Source organism: Palaemon carinicauda, chromosome 30, assembly GCF_036898095.1.
Source record: "Palaemon carinicauda isolate YSFRI2023 chromosome 30, ASM3689809v2, whole genome shotgun sequence".
Lineage (NCBI taxonomy): Eukaryota > Metazoa > Arthropoda > Malacostraca > Decapoda > Palaemonidae > Palaemon > Palaemon carinicauda.
In genome coordinates, this window is record NC_090754.1 from 70,648,521 (window position 1) to 70,670,468 (window position 21,948).

At 39.4% G+C, this 21,948-nt stretch overlaps 2 protein-coding genes across 3 annotated transcripts in view; both read right to left on the reverse strand.

Annotated features, from left to right (window-relative positions):
- LOC137623262 (protein-associating with the carboxyl-terminal domain of ezrin) overlaps positions 1 to 12,469 on the reverse strand; it is a 73,680-nt gene extending 61,211 nt beyond the window's left edge. The window contains exons 1-3 of one of the 2 annotated variants that reach the window (XM_068354022.1): positions 12,245 to 12,469; positions 8,941 to 9,057; positions 755 to 943 (exon numbers count right to left, since the gene is read on the reverse strand). In XM_068354022.1, the coding sequence (XP_068210123.1) occupies positions 755 to 943; positions 8,941 to 9,057; positions 12,245 to 12,301 (363 nt within the window). In that variant the 5' untranslated portion in view covers positions 12,302 to 12,469. The remainder of the gene's footprint in view (positions 1 to 754; positions 944 to 8,940; positions 9,058 to 12,244) is intronic. The other variant, XM_068354021.1, reaches the window with a different exon arrangement.
- A 7,788-nt stretch (positions 12,470 to 20,257) lies between these two features.
- LOC137623263 (probable tRNA (uracil-O(2)-)-methyltransferase) overlaps positions 20,258 to 21,948 on the reverse strand; it is an 88,353-nt gene continuing 86,662 nt past the window's right edge. Inside the window, exon 10 of the mRNA XM_068354023.1 lies at positions 20,258 to 20,415. Within this exon, the coding sequence (XP_068210124.1) occupies positions 20,263 to 20,415 (153 nt within the window). The 3' untranslated portion in view covers positions 20,258 to 20,262. The remainder of the gene's footprint in view (positions 20,416 to 21,948) is intronic.

The following is a 21,948-nucleotide window of genomic DNA, read 5'->3' on the forward strand; positions in this document are numbered from 1 at the left end:
CTTTAAGAGTTGGTTCGTTAGTTTTTACAGTAAGGGGATCTGGGACTACCACTACAGGGGAAGGATCAATAGGCTCGTTAACAAGGGGGGAGAACTATCCCTAGAAGAGCGAGACATACATTTACTTCTCCTGATCCTATCCCTTTCAAGCTTACGAACATAGCAATCATATTCCAACCACTCACTCTGTCAAAATTACACAACACAGCGATCATCCAATTCGCAAAACTTACCTCTGCATTTTACACAAATGGAGTTTGGATCTAAAGAGGCTTCAGCAAGACAGGTCTTACATCCTCTCACAAACCTCCTCATACTCAAAGAAGAGTCAGACATTATTATCTAATCAGTGCCAAGAAAATACCAAAAAACAAAACCAAAACAAGCGAAAGCCAAAGTGTATTTCACCAAATTAACTGCAAAAAACACAGGCCAAAGCGAGCAAAATTCCAACGATATCAGCAGTAAGGCGGCAGGGAAGATCTGAGGAATAGTTGGAATGGTTCCAGGTACCTGGGTAGAGGGCGCACCGGTGGTACACCTGGCTACCCAATCGGCGATTGCCGCGAGTTCTGAAATTCTGCCATGACGTCAGGGACTAAAGCTATATATATAACTACCAGGTAAGTCAGATGTTTAAAATGGTAGTTACCCACAGCATTAGGTTAAAACTTTTAATTTGAATTCCCAATGGTGGCCAATTAAAAAAATCTGCATTACACAATAAAAAACATTGTATTTAGACTAATCTTACCCTGTCATGCAGGAAGACAAGTGTTTCAATGACTGACAGTAACCCAGCAGATATATGAAGTGGTGAGAACATTTCAAGATCTTGGTGAAGAAGGGGCATTGCTCTTTCTGTAACCACTACAACCTCTCCCCCAATTATTCCACCATCAATGTACTTCAGCAGTCCTGGGTGGCGATAAACTCGACTTGCCTATCAAAAAAAAAAAAACAATTATAGATTTCTTATGTCTAGACTATTACATAACAAAACTAAAACATTATAAACTAAGTCTTTATATTACAAAATGACAAATTTGGAACAATATGTTATTTTTATTAATAAAATAAATTTTTGAATATACTTACCCGGTTATTATATAAGCTGCAGCTCTGCTGCCCGACAGAAAAAATCTACGTTCAAAAAACGCCAGCGATCGCTATGCAGGTAGGGGGTGTACATCAACAGCGCCATCTGTCGAGCAGGTACTCAGTACTCAATGTAAACACAAAACCAATTTTCTCCTCGGTCCACTGGGTCTCTATTGGGGAGGAAGGGAGGGTCCTTTAATATATAATCACCGGGTAAGTATATTCAAAAATTTATTTTATTAATAAAAATAACATTTTTCAATATTAAACTTAGCCGGTGATTATATAGTCTGATTCACACCCAGGGGGGTGGGTAGAGACCAGCATTACTTGTTTACATTATTATGAGCCAAGTATTTTGTATTTCATTTTAGCAGTTATTCAAAATAACAAACATAAAATAAATAAGTACCTGGTAAGGAAGTCGACTTGAACAATTACTCTGCCTTTTTAAGTACGTCTTCCTTACGGAGCCTCGCGATCCTCTTAGGATGCTGAGCGACCCCTAGGATCTGAAGTATCAAGGGTTGCAGCCCATACAACAGGACCTCATCAAAACCTCTAATCTAGGCGCTTCTCAAGAAATGACTTTGACCACCCGCCAAATCAAGTAGGATGCGAAAGGCTTCTTAGCCTTCCGGACAACCCAAAAACAATAATAAAACATTTCAAGAGAAAGATTAAAAAGGTTATGGAATTAGGGAATTGTAGTGGTTGAGCCCTCACCCACTACTGCACTCGTTGCTACGAATGGTCCCAGAGTGTAGCAGTTCTCGTAAAGAGACTGGACATTCTTAAGATAAAAAGACGCGAACACTGACTTGCTTTTCCAATAGGTTGCGTCGATTATACTTTGCAGAGATCTATTTTGTTTAAAGGCCACGGAAGTTGCGACAGCTCTAACTTCGTGTGTCCTTACCTTCAGCAAAGCTTGGTCTTCCTCATTCAGATGGGAATGAGCTTCTCGTATTAACAGTCTGATAAAATAGGATAAAGCATTCTTTGACATAGGCAAAGATGGTTTCTTAACTGAACACCATAAAGCTTCAGACGGGCCTCGTAAAGGTTTAGTTCGTTTTAAATAGAACTTAAGAGCTCTTACAGGACATAAGACTCTTTCTAGATCATTTCCAACCATACGATAAGTTTGGAATATCGAACGATATTGGCCAAGGCCGAGAAGGCAGCTCGTTTTTGGCTAGAAAGCCAAGTTGTAGAACATGTAGCCGTTTCGGATGAGAATCCGATGTTCTTGCTGAAGGCATGAATCTCACTGACTCTTTTAGCTGTGGCTAAGCATACCAGGAAAAGAGTCTTTAAAGTGAGATCTTTCAGGGAGGCTGATTATAGCGGTTCGAACCTGTCTGACATAAGGAATCTTAATACCACGTCTAAATTCCAACCAGGTGTAACCAAACGACGCTCCTTCGTGGTCTCAAAAGACTTAAGGAGGTCCTGTAGATCTTTATTGTTGGAAAGATCTAAGCCTCTGTGATGGAAAACTGATGCCAACATGCTTCTGTAACCCTTGATAGTGGGAGCTGAAAGAGATCGTTCTTTCCTCAGATATAAGAGGAAGTCAGCTATTTGAGTTACAGAGGTACTGGTCGAGGATACGGATACTGACTTGCACCAGTTTCGGAAGATTTCCCACTTCGATTGGTAGACTCTAAGGGTGGATGTTCTCCTTGCTCTAGCAATCGCTCTGGCTGCCTCCTTCGAAAAGCCTCTAGCTCTCGAGAGTCTTCCGATAGTCTGAAGGCAGTCAGACGAAGAGAGTGGAGGCCTTGGTGTACCTTCTTTACGCGTGGCTGACGTAGAAGGTACACCCTTAGGGGAAGTGTTCTGGGAACGTCTACTAGCCATCGAAGTACCTCGGTGAACCATTCTCTCGCGGGCCAGAGGGAAGCAACTAGCGTCAACCTTGTCCCTTCGTGAGAGGCGAACTTCTGCAGTACCTTGTTGACAATCTTGAACGGAGGGAATGCATATAGATCTAGATGTGACCAATCTAGTAGAAAGGCATCTATATGAACTGCTGCTGGGTCCGGGATTGGTGAGCAATATATTGGGAGCCTCTTGGTCATCGAGGTTGCGAAGAGATCTATGGTTGGCTGGCCCCAGGTGGCCCAAAGTCTCTTGCATACATCCTTGTGGAGGGTCCATTCTGTTGGAATTATTTGTCCCTTCCGACTGAGACAATCTGCCATGACATTCAAGTTGCCTTGGATGAACCTCGTTACTAGTGATATGTCTAGACCTTTTGACCAGGTGAGGAGGTCCCTTGCGATCTCGTACAACGTCAGAGAGTAGGTCCCTCCTTGCTTGGAGATGTACGCCAAAGCCGTGGTGTAGTCCGAGTTCACCTCCACCACTTTGCCTTGAAGGAGAGACCTGAAGCTTTTCCAGGTCAGACGTACTGCCAGTAGCTCCTTGCAGTTGAAATGCATTGTCCTTTGACTCGAGTTCCATAATCCCGAGCATTCCCGACCGTCTAATGTCGCACCCCAGCCTACGTCCGATGCGTCCGAGAAGAGAACGTGGTTGGGAGTCTGAACAGTCAGGGGAAGACCCTCTCTAAGGTTGATATAGTCCTTTCACCAAGTCAGACAAGACTTTATCTTTCCGGAAACCGGGATCGAGACCGCTTCTAGCGTCTTGTCCTTTTTCCAGTGAAAAGCTAGATGGTATAGAAGAGGACGGAGGTGTAGTCTTCCTATTGACACAAATTGATCCACGGATGACAGTGTCCCTACCAGACTCATCCACAGCCTGACTGGGCAGCGTTCCTTCTTCAGCATCTTCTGGATGGATAGCAGGGCTGGGGGCTGATCGTCTTGTTCAGCAACGTTCTCATCAGAGGGTTCCTCATCCGAAACTGATGAGGAAACGGCAACGGAGTGGGCAACGTCTGACTCGCTGAATCCGGTCGCACTGGTGGATGCGTGACGGAGCCGGACGCAATATCATGGAACTGCTGCACAGTCTGTGAACTGTCAACAACCATGGGTGCGCGAGGAAGTACAGCGTCAACCCGAAACTGTCTAGACCGTCTGGGTTGTGCAGTCAACACCCTACTGGGTTGCTGAGGTTGACGCACTGTGTCACAACAAGTCACCTCTGTTGGTTGTTGAACGTCCTGAACGTCAACAACCACCTCCGAGCGTCGCTTAACGTCAACGTGCGACTGGCAACCCACACTGGGTCGCATCGGTGGAGGAACCACCTCAACTGGCAGACGCGAGTAGGTTACCTCAGCGTCAACAGGGCGCACAACCGACCGGTTGGAAGGTTGTTGGCCAGAAGGAGGAACCACCTCAACTGGCAGACGCGAGTAGGTTACCTCAGCGTCAACAGGGCGCACAACCGACCGGTTGGAAGGTTGTTGGCCAGAAGGTTCTTCTCTGCATTTAAGTCCTCTATCAAGGACGCAAGCTTGGACTGCATGGCTTGCAGCAAAGCCCATTTAGGGTCTACGGGAGCAGGTGTGGCAACAGACGGGGTTAGCGACTGAGGCGGAACCGTTTACCATCCCTGAAAGCCTTGTTATGTGTGACATAATAGTACAGCAAAACTTCAAAGGCTTGACAAAAGTAGAGAAGTTGACCTGTAAACAACTTGGAGCATCTCCTGGCTAGGCGCCAGGGCGAGTCTACCAGAATTGAGAAGTCTATCTGGGCAGAGGCATGAACTCCCAAGCCGAGAACTTCTCTCGTGTCATATCAGACTCTCGCTCTATAAGCCAGTTTAAAAGAAGGGAAATCAAAGGCTGTATCCCTAAAAACTCCTCCTGGTGCAAAAACCAGTCGCCTAGCCAACGTAACGCTCTCTAGGAGAGCGAGAGAGCACTAGCTTAAAAACAACGGCTTCGAAGTAGCTAGGCCTAGTGTAAGTTCTGACGTTTAGGCGAACGAGGAGCAGCAGTTACAAGATCCGGACGAAGATCCTTAAAAAAAATCATCATGATTTAATTAAAGTCCATAGGAGGCTAAGCAGCTTAAGGCTCCTCTCCATCTGACAGAGTCCTCAAGGGAATATCAGTAGGAGGGAGAACAGCAACTTCCTCATCTACAGGAACCTTGTCCGATAAAAGCTAGGTTACCTCAGTGAGTCTCTCACTGGAGCATTAGTCATGTAACTGCTTGACAGTCTGTGAACTGTCAACAACTGAACTGTCAACCACAACAGGTGCGTGAGGACGTACAGTGTCCACTCGAGACTGCTTTGACTGTCTAGACTGAGCAGTCAAAACAACTCTAGAATGCGGAGGTTGACGCACCGCGTCAAAACAAAACAACTTAGACTGTTGTTGTACCTCGCGAACGTCAACGGAAGGTTCCGTGCGTCGCTGAACGTCAACATGCGGCTGGCAGGGTACACTGGAACGCATGGGTGGCGGGACTCTCTCAGCTGGAGTGTGGCAGAAGGTTGCCTCAGCGTCAACATGCGGCTGGCAGGGTACACTGGAACGCATGGGTGGCGGGACTCTCTCAGCTGGAGTGTGGCAGAAGGTTGCCTCAGCGTCCACAGGACGCACAACCGTGGTTGGTTGTAGGCTAGAGGTTGGTGTCAACCTTCTCCGCACGAAAGTCCTGCATCAATGACGTTAACTGAGACTGCATGGTCTGCAGCAAAGACCACTTAGGGTCTACAAGAGCAGGTGCGGCAACAGACGGTGTGACTGCCTGATGCGGTACCGCTTTGCCTCTCTTAGGAGGTGAGCAGTCGTCGGAAGACTGCAGCGAGTCCGAACTGACCCAGTTGGGCCGTTGGACTTGCGCGGAAGGGACCGATTTGCGCTTAATAAGCCGCGAGACCTTGGTCCATGGTTTCTTACGAGAAACCTCTTCCGCAGACGAGAAATAAATGGGCTCTCTCGTCTTTGTGTGGGTGGGGCGATCTTGGGTAGATACGCCCGAAACCACGGAGGGAAAAACGTCTGTTCGTTGATCAAGGCCTCTCGAACCCATAAGTCGTTCGACATTACTTCTCCCCTGGGCTTGGGAGCTTGCAAGAGGTCCCGGACTAGGTGAACGACAGGCACGAACAGACGAACCCTCGGACGCAACACTGTAACACTTTGCGCATATCACTTCATCGATTTTCTGTTTTGCACTTATTTCACTGAAATCGAAACTTTTACTGATTTCTACCTGAAACACGCAATTCTACCCTTCATTAAAAGGTAGTAATTGCGAAATCAGTCGTATAATGCAGCTCATTAATACTAGCAAAAAACAGAAAACATATATAAAGATAAAAAATTCAGTGGCTGGGAAAGAGACTAAACACTAGTTCAAATAAACTACGTTTACAATCTCTCACCGCACATAGCCTGGGGACGAGAATAAAAAACTAAAAACGTTTTACCTTCCTCCCCGTACAGAGACTAGGGACGAGAGTAACACGAGAACAACGTTACCCGCTTGAACGGAACGTTTTCTCTCCTCTCTCTCCCTCCGTCTCTATCTCTCTCTCTCTTTCTCTCTTGATTTCGCACCTAAGAGAAGAGCCCAATTATATATCGTCAAAAAACATGTTATTTGACTAAAGGAAAAAACTGAAAGGTTTTCCAAATAAAAAGTTCCTTTAATTTAGAATTTAAAACATTTAAGCTAAGAAAGAATGAACAAAACGTCAGAATCGATTTACTCTTACTGCAAAGTGAAACCGTGATACACTATCTCTCTATCGTAACGATAGAGCGCATGTTGAACGTCCTGAACGTCAACAACTGCGTAGTCTAAAAAACTAAACGTTAGTTCATCTTTGAAAACAGTACGAAGACTATCAAAGAAATTCTTTCATAAAACATTAAATTTAAAAAGTTTTAAATTCTTTAAAGGCTAAATACGATATAACGGGCTCAACGTTGATTAACTTCGGTTCCAAGTTAGGACCGCCTACTATCAGGAAAGGTCGCATATAAACAAAACATAAAAATTTATTTTTATATGTTTATAATAAATGGAAAGTTAATCGAAGAGGCCTAATAAAGGCGGAGAGATATAAAATATATAGATCTATAACGTGTTAAGCAAAATTACTAAAAACCTAAACACACTTCCGTCTAAGGGAAGGGTCGACCATTTAAAAGTGAAAGAGAGTCTATACTCTCCTTGTCACCATAATTAAATCTATCCAAAACGAGTTCAAGTTTTGAGATGAAGATAAAACACCTGCATAGCGAAAGCTCAAAACTAGAAATGTGTACTTCACCAAAATATGTGAAAACCAATCCAGTAAGCAATAGCGAATTTAGTAGGTCTTGCCGGTGGCACGACAGAGAGAAAATTGGTTCTGTGTTTACATTGAGTACTGAGTACCTGCTCGACAGATGGCGCTGTTGAGGTTCACCCCCTACCTGCATAGCGATCGCTGGCGTATTTTGAACGTAGAGTTTTTCTGTCGGGCAGCAGAGCTGCAGCTTATATAATCACCGGCTAAGTTTAATATTGAAAATTGAATTTTTCCTAACTATACAAACCTGGAGCTCTTTACGTGGGAGTATTATTTCAGCGATAGTTGTAACTAGCCTCTGCTAGTTAACGGAAAGGATCACACCTGCACTAGTAAACAACTGTCACTTTGCAACTCACTCATTCTCTTCGCTGATGCAAGGGCCAGTAGGAAACCAATCATGAGAGCTAGTTCCCTATCTGAATACCCCCTCAAAGGCTTAAACAGGGTACGAGTAACAGTTCTGAGGACTAAAGTCACATCCCATTCCGAGGGCCTGAAATCCTGGGGTGGGTAAGAGTGCTTGAAGCTCCTCATAAGCATAAACTACTCCCAGAAAGTGGAGAGGTCTATACCATTCAGTCAAAAGACCATACCCATGGCTCAGCAGTAGCCTTTGACAGTTGCGAGTCAAGAGGTGCTTCTTTGTGAGAAGCAAGATGAGGAAATCCGTGATCTGTTCAAGAGTTGCTCCAACTTGAGAAATACCCCTTCTACAACACCAATCGCAGAAGATGGCCCACTTAGCCTGGTACACAGCTGTAGGGGACATACGGAGATATCTAGATATCTCCTGTACAATGACTCACGAAAAGTCTTTCACTTGGAGGAGATACTGGACAATCTCTACCCATGAAGAACTAACGACGCCACAGCTTGGTGGCACCTCTGCATGTGCAGCTGACTGAGAAGCCCGTATGTTAAGCTCGTCGTAGGAGGTCTGCACAGCAACATGAGAAGAGCTTCCAACCTCTGTTGGAGTGCAGCATTCACTAGGGGAACTTCAAACACCACCAAAGCCTGAAAAACCCACCAATGCATATCTGAAACCTCTTTGCTGCATATTCCCCAGGGACTGAGCTAAGGGTATATGCACAAAAGCCACATTAGCATGAGCACTCAATTAAGGAAGGGAAGAGGGGAAAATCTTCCTCAGTGTTGTCTGGGCATTGCCAAGACTGACCCCGGAGAAGATTTAGCCCTCTACCTCCCCTCCTAAATGCACGACATGATCTGTACTCGGCACATGAGGATAATTGCAAATAATCAATCTCTCTACAAGAAGATGAGAGTGTGGATCTATCGTCAGTTGAGCAGGAATGTAAAAATAACAAGCTGAGTAAGATCCATTATCAAAGTCAACAAAAGCCAGTATTCACTACCTGAAAAGTAAAATAAAAAGACCAAAGCCTTTGGATAAGTTGTAACACAATGTATGTACTCATTGCCCATGAAGGGCTACTCACCCAGGCAAAACCTAGCGCCAACTACATTGTTAACGAATTTAATTATTGATCCAGCTCTCCTGAAGACATTCCATATTTAAAACGACAATAGGTTTGTATATGCGTAGAAGTAAATTAATCAAATCCATCTTACCTGCAGAGCACGTTCAATATAGGGGCGTTTACGAGATGTAAGCGGATGTGCAGCAGAAAAAACTGTCACAGGGGTACCCCCTAATTCTCCAGGTGCCATCGTCCAGTCTTCAAATACCTATAAGAAAATACTGTATAGATTTTCATAGTTTTACTGAATACTAAGACAGGCGTAGCATAATAATTGATGATCTACCTTAGATGCAGTACAATATTTTCTATCTATGGCCAATAGCAATTCAATGATAAAATTATTCAATTTCACCTGTATAGTCCCATCCCATAACATTAAAAACTTATTTAACTGAAATTTAATTTAGAAGTCTACTGTTGAGAAAAATAGTCACTATAATATCTTGAGAATATTTCCCGAAGAACAGATGGAGTTACATTACTTTCAAAAATGTATGTGACTAATGTGAATAAACTCCTAAGAAACTCAATTGTTACAATGTTCTGTAAACAGTTCGTAAAAACACTAGCCATGTTGGAAGGGGTATGAAGAGACAAATGGAAGAGATAAAGGGAGGGGGTGGGGAAATATTAATCCCCACCCCCTGTGCAAACTTTCCATACGTATTGGTTCGTGATTGGTTAACGGAAAAAGAACGGAGTCTAGAGAGTAAACATGAATGAACTAGAATGGGAAACTTGTCCAAAGCAAGTATTTATGTGAAATCGGGGTGTGACAAGGTAATAACAAAATGTCTAAAAGTAATATAACAAGATAAAATGGAATGTATGGTAAATAATATTTAATTGGAATATAAAATGGGTTGATCTTATAAGGTATCGAATAATAAAACGAGTAATACTGGGGTCAAACGTAATATGTATGCGAGGGTATTACATAAAAGGAATGGTATAGTTGTACTGGATCAAGTCATATACTTAAATAAAGCGGGTGAAGTCAAATAATTAAATTTGGTCGGTAGAGAAGAAGAAATCCTATTGGTGGAGGTGGAGTCTATGCGCAGGGGGGAGGAGATTATACACAGAAGGTAGAAACCTGCTATGTACAAACGAACGAATGAGAGCGACTACAACCCAACCGTAGAATGACAAAATATAAATGAAAAACTAATATTAGCATGTTACGCTAACATTGCAAATGTTAGATTGCGCAGCTCAATATTACCAATTTTTTTTCAATTGTTTATCCAAGAGGGTAATGTATAGAGAAGAAATGGCTTAATTAACCATTATACAGTATACTGTTTCCCCACCCCAAAACCCCGGGTTCCCACTGGGGGTTCCCCATTATCGTTGGATATAGATATACATATATTTCTGAAACTATTCATGGAGCCTTTGTAGATCAGCGGCCAGGTCCTCCCGCGGACATAGAAAACGGGAATTTCTTCCCGTTTTCTAACCCTTCGTAAGACGTGGCCGTTGTTCTACAACAGAATGTTCTGCCAAACCTCTAGAATAGAACACTGCCTAACTTGAATGGGCCCACCTAACCTTACCTACAACACGTGTCTCTCCTTAATGGGGGGGCTAACGCCCCCCTGCGACCCCCCGTACATAGCCATATAATTATTCTTAAACACCTAAAAGGGGGGGCTACCGCCCCCCTGCGACCCCCCTTACACTTGCCTATTCTTAATCGGAAATCATCATACATACATGTGGCCGCTATCACTCATACACACAAGCATATTCTTAATCGGCCGACATCATGCATACATGTGGCCGCGATCACACAAACCAGAAACGGAGAGGGTTGTACTTACATTATTTCCTGTTCAGCTTGCGGGTTTATTCGTAACCTCTACAACAAACACATCTTCGTACGGTAGCTTTGATCGTGAAAAAAAGCTACCATGGTTAGGGGCGATCTTCTTTCGGCAATAACTATATGAACAACGCCAAAAAAACTTAGCTTTTCCACTATCCGCCGATTTTCCATCATACTTGTAGCGCATTTCACCGATATGACATTTTGCACAAATGCCGGAAAAGTCGCCTAAAAGTCCCATTTTATATAAATATTTTGTAAACTCAGCACTTGTTGTAAAGTTCATAATCCTCAACATACTAGGATTGACTGAATTGAAAAAAGATTCACAAGTATCTACACACTGGTTGGTTGCCATCGCGCCGCGTGGGTAAAGAATGAGCATTTCCGACCCTCGATGGGTGCTCCCGTTTCCGTATTTGAATTTTTAGAAAAAATGAGTTATGATTGGGTGAAAAAGTTAATCCAAGTTAATCCCCAGGTCAAGTGGGGTCCCATTGGGTCGTTTCAAATTGCCGCGGCCGATTAATAATTCAGAATTCCGCCGCTATGGCGCTGTTGATTCGATCAGAACGTCATCTATAGGGAATTCTAGGAACTATGGGAGCGAGAAACTGCATGGCAAGGTACAGAGCTCGTTCGACTTATAAATTTCACGTCGAATTAGATGGTTTTCAAAATCTTTGTATATCGGTATAGTAAGTACTTACCCTGGATATTTATAACATTCTGAACAGTTAATATTCTATACAAGTTTCCGATAAAATTGAAAATAAGGCGGCCGCTATCATACATGCAGGTGGCCGCCATCCTACACACATCCCCTATTCATTTGCAATGAGAACGAGTGTCATTTTCAAAGTGAGAGGAATTTTTTCTATAGACAAAATAGTAGTTATTTCCCTAGGTTACAATGCCCTGTAATGCAGTAAAATAATACCAATTCCTTAAATTTCTAATTGTTTTTGCTCTGCCATGGCTCTCTGACCTCACAAAAAACACATGACATCCCTTTTCCTATGTTCTGGCAAGAGATATATATTGAACCCTGCTCGCAAACCACGTGAGTCATTATCAAGGAAATATTTACTTTACTTTCACATGAGCAACAATAGCTATAAGGGTACTGCTTGGAAAACTTCTTAATAATAATAGAAAACTATACGTATTGTCCCCTTTACGATCATTTACGCTTTTCAAGAAAACCAAAATCAATTTACTGATAATTAATGCAGCTTATCTGATAGGCTACCCATCTATATGGGCCTAATACACACAACCACTTCACCCGATAAAACAAGGTGGTTAGACCATCATACCATATTAATCCCGAATCCTGTATCTAGAAGACCTAAGGTTAGGCTACAACCGTAACCAAACATCTTGGCTTAACCTAACATAGTAATGTACCTAAGTCCAATGCTGGAAGGTTATGTTATTTGTGGACAAATCTTCGATATCATATCAGTGGCATTGACTTTTTATTATCAAGTTTGGTGATAATCCAAAAGAATTACGGGAAAATATACATCAGGCCAAAGTGACATGTCTGTGCGCTTACCTCTCCTTTGTCCCGATCCACCTCCAATTGCCCGAGAGCACTATCCACATTTCCCATGATTCGGCTAAATCAAAAGCATATCCTGTCTGAAGTAATTGATCAGCTTCAGAGAGCTGTGAATATTATGCTGGTTAAGACGGCTTAGGGGGGCGGTATGTCCAATGTATGTCTCACATCCACCGCTACACGTACTCTTGAGTTAAGGTTCACAATCAGCTGTAGACTGATAGTCCTTAACACGACAATACCTATCAATCAATTTGTGCACCTGTAGGAGAACCGAAAATAATCATTATAACGTAAATTAATTACAACAATATATATTAATATCTTATCAATTCTGCATATAATTGTATAAAATTGACATATTGGTATATGTATTACAATAAACTCGAGTAATAAGGTAGTTCTTCGAAATAGGAAAATGTTTGTCTAATGAAGATGTTTGGTCAATGTAAAGCATATGTCGAATGTCGCAATCTGCCAAAACAAAACTGAAACTAAACTTACGAACGTTGGTAACCCCAACGGAACTTGCTTATCAAAAGCAATAAAAATCCTTTGCTTGCCATAAGAATTACCACGATCTTTCTTTATGGATTCGATATAACTTACTTATTTTACTTAGACACATATTTGAGCAATATTCCTTCATGGTTATTGAGAAAAATACTATTTTTCCCGTCAGTCTTTCAATTAAATTTAAGTTGATTTCTCTTGACAAAAATATATTTCTTTATGGATTCGATATAACTTACTTATTTTACTTAGACACATATTTGAACAATATTCCTTCATGGTTATTGAAAAATATTATTTTTCCCGTCAGTCTTTCAGTTAAATTTAAGTTAATATCTCTTGACAAAAATATATTTCTTTATGGATTCGATATAACTTACTTATTTTACTTAGACACATATTTGAGCAATATTCCTTCATGGTTATTGAGAAAAATATTATTTTTCCCGTCAGTCTTTCAATTAAATTTAAGTTAATTTCTCTTGACAAAAATATATTTAAGTTTTCCCCGATTAACCTACTTATATTGTTAACTTTATTGTGACAAACATTTTAACAGTTTTATTATTTTTATTCCTTTGGTTGGTGATCCTTATACAAACTTGCCTTCAATGGATGATTAGGATTTCATCATTTTGGAAAAGGACAAAACATTATTAGAATCTTTGGTTATGTCATTTTCTTTCTCTTGTTATTTTGAGTACTTCACTACTTTCTATTTTTATTTGTGGTCTTCCCGCTTGTTCCATATCAATCTATGACCGCCCCGCATTTCCTTCTGATCTAATTTAATCAAATTAAGCCCAACCAGGATTGTACAATATCCAAACTATACAATTTAATGTTATCTTTTGCCTTTTTCTCACCTAACATGTTGCTTTGAACCATAAAGTTGTAATAACTTCATTCTTTCGTCTTTTTCCGTGACGATGGTATATGCCTATCCAATAACTAATCTCTTAATTAAAGCCTACTTTTCTCCTCTGCTCCAGGTTCCATTACAGTATCACACGATTTGCAATTACTAGAACGAACTCTTATATTTATCATAAATAATTTCCAAGATATCGAAATACTTTGTATTGTTGCTAATGGCATACACTATTACAACTTAAACACTCCATTATGACGGCTTCTCTTGTTTACAGCCTTTTTTTTATTTAATTGTTTATACATTTCTATGAATTACTTTTTTTTTACCTTGTTTTCTTGTGTGGTATATATCATACCCATTCATACACAATTTTTAGCTCAATCTTTATCTACAGCGATTGTTTCATTTTTTTAAATGCTTGCATATTAATTTTTTTTTCAGGCAATTTTGGATTTGGCTTACTATAGATAGCCACTATATCTTTTGTGGTTTCCTAAGGATTTTTTCTCTCCAATTTACAGGTTTTTCCCCATCATATGGCTTGTTCCCTCCTCCCTCCGGAAAAGTTAAATTTAGTGACCCATCTTCCTTTTCATGTTACACTTGTCTTGCTCCCCAATCCTTATCATCTTTAATTTCTTTATTCGATAATCTCATATCAAGTACAGTGTAAATAGACGACCAAATAACCAAAGACAACTGCTTTTGTGCCCATCATTGATAATCTGCAGGCACTCCCATGCATTATTACAGCCTTACTTACAAATATTCATCAAATTCAGTACATTCTTTGGGTTTTAAGGTTTGAAGTTGTCTGCCCTGATCTTCTAATCTTTACTTACAGTCTTTCCTATTTGAAATAATGTCCAACATCAAATTCATGCTTTTACTGTAGGCCTACCTCTCACATTTCATAAAACGCATATCTTTCCTTATGACTTATTCTGTCATCCTTTATTTTTCCCATACAGAGCAATCTTTTCCTGTATTCTATAGTCAATTATTTCATTTTTACTGCTGCTCATATTCTTTTTCCCACCTTTGAAAAAATGTCTCAACAGATCAACCTACACAGTACCAAAAAACCCTATCAATCTTTTCAATTATTTTAATGGTTTTCAGCAGTGTCTTTATTAGCTCGCCACTCTAAAGTATTTCTCTGTAAGTTTAGGCACAGTAAGCATTAAAAATTTTTGTAGCTATGATACTTTGCACAATCCATGGTCAATTCTTGATTATATGTCTGTATAGATTGCCTTACCTTGTGTAAGACACGGGCTCTTGCCGTTGGGCAGGCCGTAACTTGATTACAAACAATCTAATATGTTGCTTTTCCTATTAGAATTTACATGTATTTCCACATTGGTTGGTGGTAAAAACCTTCCATTTTCTTTCCAATCAGTTCATAAAATGTTTTCATACTTTCATCAACATCTCTTAGCATTATAAAACCCTGACTTCATGAGCTAGTGCAAGCTGGTACCTCAACTATGTCAGAAGCTAAATTGCATACTTTTTTATTCGCCCACAAAACCAAAAAGGGATTGTGTTCTCGAAACCTTTTTTGATTCTGCCGACTCAAGCTTGAGATGGCAATCCACTTCAGATAACTGCGCAAAGCCCTCACGGGACACAAAAGCAGCTCCTCTTGATTAACACCAGATGCTTCATGAAGTGAGATGGAGAGTTTTGAACCTGGGTAGTGTGATGGTGTATTCTGGGTTTGGTCAAGAATTTGGGAGCAAATTAAAGAAACCTTCCAACATTATGAGTTAACAAGAGATAGTTTGGGCGAGTCACCAACACTCTTTGTCAAAGTTATTGCTAGTAAAATGACAGTCTTGAGAGTTAGAACTCTGAACATTTTCTCAAAGGTTCACATGGGGTACAGGATAAGTGATTTGATAATACGAGTTTGATGTCTAACTCTGAGTGGACTGGGGTCCTGACTCCTGTGGAAGGCAGGACTGCTCGAACCTCTTCACAACTATAGACAACTCCCACAGGGAAGAGGAGTTTATGCTCTTCAGTAAGAAAACAAGGCTCATGGCTGAGCATTAGCCTTCCACACATAACAGAGGCTTTTGATGGAAAGGATTGACGAGTTTTATACTGCATACAAATTTTGTTTATTTGTTATTTCTCTATTGTCTTTCCACACTAAGCTACTTTTCCCTATTGGAACCGTTTAGTTTGTAGCACTTTGCTTTTCCAACTGGGGTTGCACTTTGGCTAGGATGAGAATTCTTTTTTCCAAAAGTTTTTGAAGTTTAAAAAAAAAATAAAGTACTGAGGTTTAACTAAGCACAGTAGGCCTACAGCTCTTCCTCCTGTGGTGGCCGATGCAGTAACGTCCCTGACTGGTGAATGACAGACTGGTTTGAGTCCCGCTCAAAGGCGTTAGTTCCTTTGGTCGCTGCAACCTCACCATCCCAAGTCTTCAGCAGCCATTGCCTGTCCCTCCTTGGTCTTAGCTTGGGTGGAAAGGGGGCCTGGCTGCTGATCATATATATATATATATATATATATATAAATATATACTTACATGGTCAGTCTCCAGGGCTTTGTCTTGCTTGATAGGGCACTGTCACTCCCTTGCCACTACCATTCATGACTGTCCTCTAAACCCTTATACTTACCCTTCTGATAGCGTGGTATATAAACTTTCTATAAGCAGCTACCATTTTAACCCCTTTGTTCCTTATTAATTACAGCCTTTTCAACAATTTTCCTGGTTTAGTTAATACAATAAAACTAAACTTGCAAATATATGACATGATTTTAATTTTTTTTTCAATTTTCCTAGTTCCTAGCGACCAAACTTCTAATTTTCATGGGCCTGAGTTTACTTAAACATATCCTCACAGATTTCAGTTAACTTGTATATTTCTTTTTGCATTTACCCAAAGACTCCATTGTTTCATAAACAGCATTTAAGTTTAATTTCAAGTTTTATTTTGCTATTTAAAACTCTGTTTACAATTGGCATCAATCCACATATCTATGTTTGCTTACATAATTGTAATGCATAGTTCAAATTGAAGTTACTGATGTAGGATCTGCTTGTACTTATCGTTACTGTTAATGTGCATTTTATTTTTTAGCCAGTTATTTATATATTATATTGAAAGAAATAAAAGTTCTAGCTGACCATAATAAAAAAAAATGTATGCTATAGATTACTAACTGTAAATGAAAAATTATGAAAAGTAATTTTAAGATGGATTCTAATTTTTTTTTTTTTTTTTGTTATAAAATTAGGCCTTTATTTTCAGTTTCAATTATTCGTGGTTCAGAGATCCACATAATTTTTAAATAAAGTTTGGAGTGCTCACATTAGGACTGCTGCGGGCAGCTTGATGTTTTCAAACCTCCCTACTTCTTTGCACCCGGCCTTTGCTCCGTTTCCCTCCCTGCACAATGCAGTAATGAAAAATAAACAAATATACATTACAACTTTATAGCTAACACATGTAAACTTTTCAGTGATAAACTTTGCATAAAAATTTTAATGATAAAAATTATTAAAAGATGCTCATACATACAGTATGGTTCAGTAATAATTGATATGTACAGTACTGTACATGTAATATAAAATAATATAAAATATGATGAAAAATATAAATTTGTATTACAGTATAAAAAAAGGTTCTATCTCTCTCTCACAATGGAAAAAGATAAGGATTTTTAAATTGGATTATCGTACTAGTATTCATTTATAGTATGCTTGAATCATTTTTTATATCAGGAATGGTTATCTAGAAATTAGAATTTACATAGATTTTACAATAACCGTTAACTTTCTTATTTGTTAATGAGAAAATAAAAAATTTTCCTAAAAGAAAGCTTTTTAAAATTACCATCACATAATATGGAATTTGTTCAATTATACTAAACTCAAATTTTGATCTTATAGTTTGAAAAACGAAGGTCAAACAGGAAATTAAATTTCCCTTTACTAGCAGCCAGTTCAGTTAGCTTGTTAATCAGTCAAAGCTGTCAAATCTTTTTATTTCTGACCACTAGTTCAAACCACTTTCTTTTTTACAAATTGAAAAGGAATGGAAAATAAAGCAGACTATGTTTCCTGTTCTTAGCTTATGCTGTGTTTACGAGATTTCAATAAATAAAAAAATCAAGTTTTCAGATGAATAAGATAAAAAAGTACATTTCTTTATAAAAAAAATGGATGTAAGCTTTGAGGGGAGTCTAGCTAACAATAGGGTTAGGTGTTTCTCGATAGAGCTCCAGACCCAGAAAATAATATCCATGTTATATGCAATAAATAGTCTTCAAAAAATCTACATTAAATAGAATTAACATATAAAATATATGGGGAAATACCATACTGAGAAGAGGAAATAAGTTATAAGGATGATACCAAATAAGAAAGAATAAAATGAACAATAAAAATATGTGAATAACAGAAAAGAAGGAAGAATGGAAGATAAAATATTACACTGTGCAATAATATTTTACCGAATGGGTACTGAAGTTTTTTTTTCATTCTAGTTATTCAAATAATAATGCTTGTAATTTATTATGCAGGAAGGAATAACATCTTATTAAAGAAAAATAATTAGCTGAAAATAATCAGAAAAGAGCGATGAAAGAAAGTAAAATTAATTGAAGGGATATAAATAAAAACTTAATGTAAAGAGAGGGTGCTAATTTATGCAAGGATTTTTACGGTACAGTTCATGTACACTACTGTACATGTAGTGCACACCACAAGTTCAATGAATGCGCTATGTTTTAAGGATTGCATCATGGTTTATTTGATTTTACTGCATAGAACGACCCAGGATGGCATCAGGCGTAAGGATTTTACAGAGTAGAACTTCGTACATGGTTAGTGGTGCTGTACAGTACTGTACAGTAATTTTTCTTTTTCTATTACTTGTGACAGAATTAATATTCATACATTTATTGAAAAAGAACTGCTAATAGTGTATTTACAGAACTGTACTGTATACGAAATTCCAAAGGCTAAGGCTTTAAATACAGCATTCAATTTTGTCAGTTAACCACTATTTTTCTAAATTAACAAACATTATTGTATTCTACAAAAATCATGAGTTTTAAAGTTAATTGTGCTTCATTAAAGCATTTTTGTGCTTTTTATTTTCCATTTTGAGTACATTTTAACAATTAACATTAGTGCCTTTTCTTTTTTCACTTTTGGTAGTGATCAAATTGACATTAGTGCCTTTTTTCTTTTAACTTTAGGTTGTGATCAGTTGATCTCAAGCTGCCACTATTGAGAATACTGTATGGGCAAATACAAACAACAAAGCGTATCATTTATATAATCTTTTCACTTGTTAATGAATACTATAAAAGCACCAGTATGTTGTAGCCTACCATAGTTTTCATCCAGCTATACTGTAGTAATAGTAATGGACCTATATTAGAGTAACATGCACTACAGTATCGACTGTGGTTAGATGTGTCCATGACTTATGTGTTATGAGTCGTCTTACTTTGTACCGAAACTATGTCAATGATGTACAATTATCTCTGAAAAGTAATATGAACTACAACACAGTACCATGATAGAAACAGCAATACAGTGGGTTAACTAGTGTTAGTCAACTGCATGTTGGCAATGATGTGCGTTTCAGTGGGTTATGAGTTGACACACCCTAGGGTACCAAGTATTGGCAAATTTTCACTTTTCATGGATGTCTCTGTTACCTAATCACCATGAATAAGGAGGGCCGACTGTATTTGCTTTTTGGGTTAATTTATTTTTTCAATACAGTTCAGTATCTATTTTACTTGACAATTATACCTCACAATAAACTAAATGGATAAATAAGATAAAATTACATCCTAAGAACAGTAATTCTTGGTGTTTTTTTGTAACAAGGTTGAGGTGCCATTTGCCAGGCTAATGGAAAGTACACAACCCAGCACGGGGCTGGACATCTCCAGCCAACCTGATTACCAGGGTATTCAACCATTGACCAGGTACCTACTCTATGAAGACCATGGTATATGGATGTAGCTGGCTACCACTGGGAGCCGTTCACATCCCCTGCAAGAGAGGTGGTGTTGTCAAGAGCTTTATTCTTGCAACAATTATAGGCATTCAAGGGCTTATTCTTCTTCTTGGAAGAAAGGTCAGAATCAAAACTAGAATCAGAAGGGGAAGGAGAAAACTCACTACTACCTCTTGCCAACTTTTCCCTCAGGTTCTAAAAGCAGAGAAGCTCCTCCAAGGGTAGAACCACAGGGGTTGCTCCAATGGGAACCAAAACACTTACATTATTTTTCATAGATTTTCTGCTGAAGCTGTTAGGAAATTCTACAAAACTTTACCTGACACACTGGCAGCTACATTACCTGGGGATGTAAAAATTGTTTCAGTAATATCATTATCTTCTTGCAAGAGAATACTATAAATATTCTAAAGAAATGTTACAATAGCCAATTACCTTAAGAACATTCATTTTGCAGCATTCAACTTTGGGGATTTATGAATATGATTTGTTTAAGATGCTTGGCTTTTTAAAATAATTACAGATAACATCTGGAATGATTTTCCAATCAAAACTTTTATAATAACTTGAAATAACCTTGAGCAAAACTTTTACAGGTTAAATAAAATACAAAAAGAAAATTATGAGTTATTTCTAATATCATCTTCTCCATGAGCATATATACAAGCAGAAGAGGGTAATGGACAGTTCTGATAGTGATTGTGATGAAACCAGCATTGCTTCGTCTTGATGCGATCCTTTGGTACAGTAGCTTTCCATTCAGGCACAGGAACCTATAAAAAATAAATTGACAGATGACAGTATACATAAGAAATTAATAATAGCTTTGCTGGCTCAATCCCTACATAAGCAGGGATAAGTTGGTTTAAAACTTCATAAAGAATATACCATAAGAAAATCTTTGAAATTAAATATTACAAATTCCTAAAGTAATTTATATTTTTCCTAGCCTTACAAACTTGAGTCTTTTGATTAAGGAGACTGATTTAGCCCCAGCTGGGGTTGGTTGTTAAAGTTGGATAACAAGTGGTTAACCATCTAGTGAGAGTGCAAGACCAGTAGCCCCACCCTCTTCCCAGTCAAGGAACTTTACTTAACCATCTGGTGAGAGTGCACAGCCAGTAGCAACCCCCCCTTCCCAGTCGAAGAACTTTCACTTGGCCTTTTGGTCCAGGACTAAGAGGGGTGATTGAGGAGGAAAGTTGGATTAAATAACTCAGGCTTGTATGGATGGGAAAAATTCAAATTATTTAAAAAATCTGTGATTTATTACCATGCGGCATACAAACCCTCAAGTCTTTTAATTAGGGACACTCATTATTTGGTGGGCAGGGAGTCCCATATAAACCCCACTGGAAGGTTCATTTTCTTCCCTAGAAGTGTTCACTTAATCTGAGGAGAAGCAAAGCAATGACCCCAGTAACCTCCTGTCGGGATAAAAGGCTGATAGGACCTCGGCTGTAAATGCACGCATGTGCCTGGTCAAACTGGAGATACCCTTCTCCCGCAGGGGATGTCAGTTGGAAACATATATCAAGTGTGATGCTTAATGAGTTGGTATATGATCCATCACCCCATTTGTTAAGAGGGGATGGAAGAGATACTTCTTTAGACTAAAAGAATGGAGCTCAGAAGTTAAACTTTACAGTATTAAGTCTGTCCAGCAAATATCGATTTGAATGCTTTGTCCCCAAAGATGAGGGACAGAAGAATGAAAGAGAAGAGCCAGTCATAAGTCATACTACCGTTCATTCCAGACTTACATTGATACATCACCATAGAAGGGCTGCATTCTTGTCCCATGTGGGAGCTGGGCTGGTTACACAATTTATTTACTTGATCATCCATCATAGGTCCAAGCACAAAGGTATCAAGGAATTTGTAGGTATACACTACTCTCGTAAGTAAAAGGCCAAGGTGGTGGTCTGCCTTTTCTGGAGACTGGCCTTCAACATTTATCCCACTGACAAGTTTCTCCTACAGGCAACAGTGTGCCCAATAACCATGACTTCATGAGTTCTAGGCGTAGCTGGCGCTTCGTTTCTCCCGTCAGTCGACGCATACGCTCTATGAATCAGCTCATGAAGCCAGAAAGAGATCGTGTTCCTTGATACCTCTCTTTTGGACCTGCCAGTGCATAAAGAAAAGTCTCTAACCCTGAGGACTGAGTTGTTAGTTTCTTTTCATATAGCATCACAGAGCCCTCGCAGGACACAAGAACTTCTCTCGATCACCACCTGACGCCTCCTAAAGAGAGGGGATGGAAAAGCTCTTGAATCTGGGATATTGTACCACTAGATTCTGGC